Below are 5,024 nucleotides of genomic sequence, written 5' to 3'. Positions count from 1 at the left end.
AGTTGGATTGTGACATCCCCCTTAAATGACGTCCGTTTCTTTGAACGGTGAGCTTTTGACAAAACGACACCCTTGTTTATAATTTATTTCCAATTTGCCTCAAGTATTTAGAAAACTGCAAACTAACCAGCCAGATTTGGCCATAACTCGGAACGAGGAACTCATATCAGGACCACAGAGACGATTGTTCCAACAATACGATGAAGCTTCTATTCTCGAAATTAGCGCCTTGTGAAATTTAACCATGTGTTCTGTCTCTTTAAACAATTGAAACAGGCAAGACGTGACATGTGCGACCGATGAAGGCTTGTAAGAATGCAATTTCTTCCAATTTCTACCTTGGTTATCTCATACGCATTGGTATAGTGTGTGTTGGGTTTAATCGTACAGTTATTGAATGTCATCGAACCTTTAATTGGTTTTAGGTTGGAAGCCAACCATATATCTTATCATGTTAGAAGTTTCGATTCTTGGAGTTTCTTTCAAAGAAATGAAGTTACAGATTAAGCTTAGAATTCACCACCAGCTGGATCTGGACAGGGTCAAGTCTACTTTCCCCTAGTAAGTTCACCTCTATCATGATTCATGACCAACAAATTTGTTATTAGACTTAGAATGTCTCCTTTGTTTATTAATCTCTTTCTATAACATCACACAATATTAGTTAGACAAATTTTTAGGTTTTGTTTTCATCACATACGAAAATAATATAAAGACACTTTACAATCCACCTTCTTTTTTATGCTCCTAGTCTTCACTTAAAGACCACCCCCAAAGTAAAACTGTCAGCTTCTTTGCACCTCCAAGAATGTAATTACAGAACAAAGGTGTGTTTGCACTTTCTTTGTAAAGATGTATTGCTCAAATTCACATGGACAAAGCTGCGTAGAGAAGTTGGTTCCAAGTATCTGGCAACCCGGGAAGGCACCAGTGGCTGCAATCATTTCCTCCATCGCCACCATAAGTAGAAGGATGAGCATCTTTTCTCAGCTGAGACAGCGTGGTGATATCAAGCAAGGACACACGGGTTTTCATCGCTCCCAACACTTTTGACACAACTCCTGCAGATGCAGGCTGGCCACTTGGGTAATTTGATCCACCCAACGGCTGCATTTGCCCAGTACAACTTTTTCTCGGCTCGTTCCATTCCCTTCCCCTGTCACCCACAGGAAAGACATAACATCAATTTAGGTTTGTGTCTGAACGCTATTTTCTCAAACCATAGCTAATTAATGACACAATCTTTAGTAGCTAACATTGATTTAGGTTTTATTATGCATTCACATCACAATCTTTAGTAGCTATAACATAATTATATTGTTACACTAGCAAATTATTACATGCAGTGAGTGGCGAGTTAAATAGACTTACTCGTAGTGAGTGGGAGAAATGCCTTGGAAGAAAACTTTGGTTTTGGTGGTCTCGACGTTTTGGTCAACCCATCGACCCCAAGTGCTAAGTCCTTTGTAAAATGCATCAAGACGGTTCATGTCTCTCACCAAAGACGACCCATCTCTAATGTAATCCCACCTAAAAAGAAGAAGAAGAAAGATTCAACACTAAGAATGAAGGATATAACGGGTTTAGATTAAAGACGTGGTTATGTTCTTGGTGCGCACCCTTGAGAATTGCCTTTGTGAGTCCACCAATGCCAAGAATTGAAGACAAGAACGTCCATGTTTTTCCAAGCATTAGCACCTCCTTCAATAGCTCCAAGGTTAAGAACACGTCCTACTTTCTCTTTGGCTATATCCACTATGTATGGTGTTCTATATAGATATAACGTCACTCCATATTCCTGTTTTTATTTAAAATTTAAAAAAAAACATCAGAATCAGGGATTATATTTTTTTCAAAATAGCTATTTCCATCAAAAATATATATTAAATGAAAGAAAAAGGTTTTGCAGAACAAAGAGAATAGTAAAAAGTAGACAGAGGGAAAAGGAAAGAACAAGTTGGACTGTTGGAGTTGTTGTTAGTGTACTTACTTTACGTATTATGTCCTTTTGTATTTGTTTTATTGTTTCTATGGTCAAATTGTTTCTCAATGAATAAAAAAGAAATGAAATCTCATAGCACAGTGGCAAACAAGCTGGGTAAAACTTTCTCTAATTTTTTAAACAAATAAAATGGTAAAGAGAATGATTAAAATTAAAGAAGACATGTCACTTCATATTGTTTTCAGTTTTCCACTTGATGAATGATAAAAAAAACTTAGCACAATTCTGGTAAAGATGAAAAAAATCTTTCGAAATAATTAAAACAAATCAAAATTTCACTAAATAAGAAAAACACGATATGTATCCATCGAAAATTATCTATACCTATTTATACTCTCGTATGTAACACTTTTCTCATAATGTAGAATTGTAGATGAAGAATAAAATAAACTTTTCTATTAATTATAAAAGGGATATTAGGCAAGTGGATGTATGATAATAAGCATTTGGCACCAAACAGCTTTTTCAATTCTTTTATAAATAATATATAATATATAGTCCGTGACTAATAAGCATTCAGTAGTTATGACAAGCCAATTCATTTTCGTTAATGACAACTATTCCTCGTGGGGATTGGTAATTAGATTTTGTATTTATCCGAAGAACACAGTTTTATAATTTTATTAAAGAAAAAGAGACCTGGAAAGTGATAGTAGAGAGTGGGGTACGCTTGAGAAAAGTGTACTTGGCGTTTGGTACCGACGCATGTATCATACATCCTAACGATTCCCACATGTTAAGACTCAGTGAGTCTCCCACGAACATGACTCGCTTCCCTCTCCATCTCCTCAGAAACGCCGCACCGTCGAACCTAATCACGTAATTAACCAAAAACATAAGTAATTAATGTTAATCATCATGCGTTTACATTTTCCTATTACATCTCGTTGTCACTTTACACTATTCTTGCAAAAATACTCCACTTAATCACTTTTAAGATAAAAATACTTCTTTTTCATTTCTAAACAGAATATAAAAGATCTTCAATGAAATGCTATACAACACCAACTTCTAATTATTATACAATATATAACGTACATAGAAGATTACGTTGATTACAATTGTAAAATTTTAGCAAAAAAAAATTGTGGTAACTAGAAAAAATGTTCTAGACTGTGCATGTAATGAGATTATAGAAATACCCACCAATCAAATTCTTGTAAAGTAGAGTGTTTAGCTCAATTTTAAGGTTTCGTTTAAAACGTTGGACATATACAAAACTAAAAGTGCATAGTTAAGTAGAAACCTTGGGATGCTGCAAGATGCAGGTTGCCATGAGTACTTGAGGAACTGTTTGTCAGGTCGCTTGCCACAGTTAAACTCGCCGTCGATGAAAGGACACGAGGATGTATCATAGAAAGGGTAAGAAGCATCAAAAACCCATCGGCCTTGGAAAAGGTTACATCCACTCCTCTGCTTCTTCCCCCTCAGTGACGACAACCCACCTTGCGCCGTGCTGTTGCGGTGGTCGGTGTTCACGAGGAGTGTATTGTCCGAAGCAAAGGCTTGCTTGGATCCCGACAAGATAAACACTGATAGAAGTGGAAGAAAAAGGAGAGAGATGAAGTTGAAACCCATCTTTTTATTAAACAAGTGTCTTAAGGTTTTGGGTTTTTGTGAAGAAGCTTGTCGATGGGTTCAAGCTTTTATACACCTATATGTGTACGTCTATACAAATTATTATGATAAAATGTTTATATAGATAATCCTTAATATATGCTTCAATAAGTATCTATATTTTATTGTACACCATTATTCAAAAAACAAATTCCAGCCTTGCTGCGCGTTGGACTCGACTCTAATCTATCCTATTAAAAAAAAATCTATCTTAAAAAATCTACTTACAAAAAATTGTTGAACCTATTTATTAATTTATAAAAATCGTTATAGTTCCAGATTTAATTTTTAGCTGTAAAAGTAATGTATGTATAACTAGAGAACACCTATTTATTAATTAATTAAATTTTTGGTGTTACCTAATATTTTTTTAGTTATACTAACAATAATTAATGCTCTCTAGTTATACATACATTACTTTTACAGCTAAAAATTAAATCTGGAACTATAACGAGTTTACTTCCTAAGAAATTTGCAGCTAATCTCGACATGGATCCGCAACTACAACGAGTAGATATAACTGACTGGTAGTTCACGTTACTGGTAAAATCAAATCCGGGGGGGGGGGGGGGGGGGGGGGGGGGGGGTCAAAATCAGGTTCTTGCTAGTCACGGAATCTCCCACAGCGATCCATCAAGCAATTCGTCCCACAAAGAAAAAAGTTTGGACCGTGACAGTAGTGTGGTCAATGTTTTGTGAATTTTTTTTTATGACCCTGTGAAAATCATTTCACCAACAGAAAAAGGTCGGACACTTTTTGACAAAATTTGAATATTTAAAATTAAACATTAAAAATTATGCCAATTATTGATAAAATATTGTGTGTGGATGTAACATATTTTCCCTTACAATTAAATTCAAACGCATGCAAAAAAAAAATTAGTAAGATTTAGAGCGTTAATTATTTTAAGAATAAAATTATGCATCTTTAATGTAAATTTTGGCTTTTCCAATTGAATTATGGATTTGGCGTAGTTGGTATCCATTTCAAAAATGTATACGTAAATATTTTGAAAATATGTGTATAATATATAAATAATAAATAATAAATAAGTAATGAACTATCATACGTATAAATCATATAAACCACACAAAACTGAGTACATTATATATAATATAACATTAAAGATAAATAGTTCGAACATCTTTTCACTTTTATTTTTTCGAAAGTTATCAAAATACTGCTTCCAACTTATTTTCGAATAAAATATTTTATAATTTAAATTATCCAAAATTAATTCCTCTAATAATATTTTTTTGAAACACCCTCTAATAAATTAAATTAATCATTTAATATTTTAGTTAGACTAAATTATCATATATTTATTAATTATTTTTCTTGTTACGTTATAAACAAAATATGTTTCTCGTATTTCCTTGCATATATTTCCAACGTGTTTTCATC

At 33.6% G+C, this 5,024-nt stretch overlaps 1 protein-coding gene across 1 annotated transcript; it reads right to left on the bottom strand.

Moving 5' to 3' along the window:
- Positions 1-604: 604 nt before the first annotated feature.
- On the bottom strand, positions 605-3,671 carry LOC106367421 (protein trichome birefringence-like 38). Its single transcript, XM_013807192.3, has 5 exons — positions 3,249-3,671; positions 2,642-2,813; positions 1,620-1,798; positions 1,372-1,530; positions 605-1,156 (listed from the first exon to the last, which is right to left on the bottom strand). Exons 1-5 carry the CDS (start codon positions 3,578-3,580, stop codon positions 868-870), a joined length of 1,131 nt encoding a protein of 376 aa, XP_013662646.1. The 5' UTR covers positions 3,581-3,671; the 3' UTR covers positions 605-867.
- Between the last annotated feature and the right edge of the window lie 1,353 nt (positions 3,672-5,024).

This window comes from Brassica napus, chromosome A9 (genome assembly GCF_020379485.1).
Source record: "Brassica napus cultivar Da-Ae chromosome A9, Da-Ae, whole genome shotgun sequence".
Taxonomy (NCBI): domain Eukaryota; kingdom Viridiplantae; phylum Streptophyta; class Magnoliopsida; order Brassicales; family Brassicaceae; genus Brassica; species Brassica napus.
Note: the sequence above shows the minus strand (reverse complement) of the source record. Positions and strands in the feature narration are given on the sequence as shown.

Bases quoted from the DNA above. Each gene is read 5' to 3' on its own strand.
- LOC106367421 (XM_013807192.3), bottom strand. From the start codon at position 3,580: ATGGGTTTCAACTTCATCTCTCTCCTTTTTCTTCCACTTCTATCAGTG. The intron at 2,814-3,248 runs GTTTCTACTTAA...TTACGTGATTAG, and splicing joins GCATCTTGCAGCATCCCAAG to GTTCGACGGTGCGGCGTTTC. The intron at 1,531-1,619 runs GTGCGCACCAAG...TCTTCTTTTTAG, and splicing joins CACAAAGGCAATTCTCAAGG to GTGGGATTACATTAGAGATG.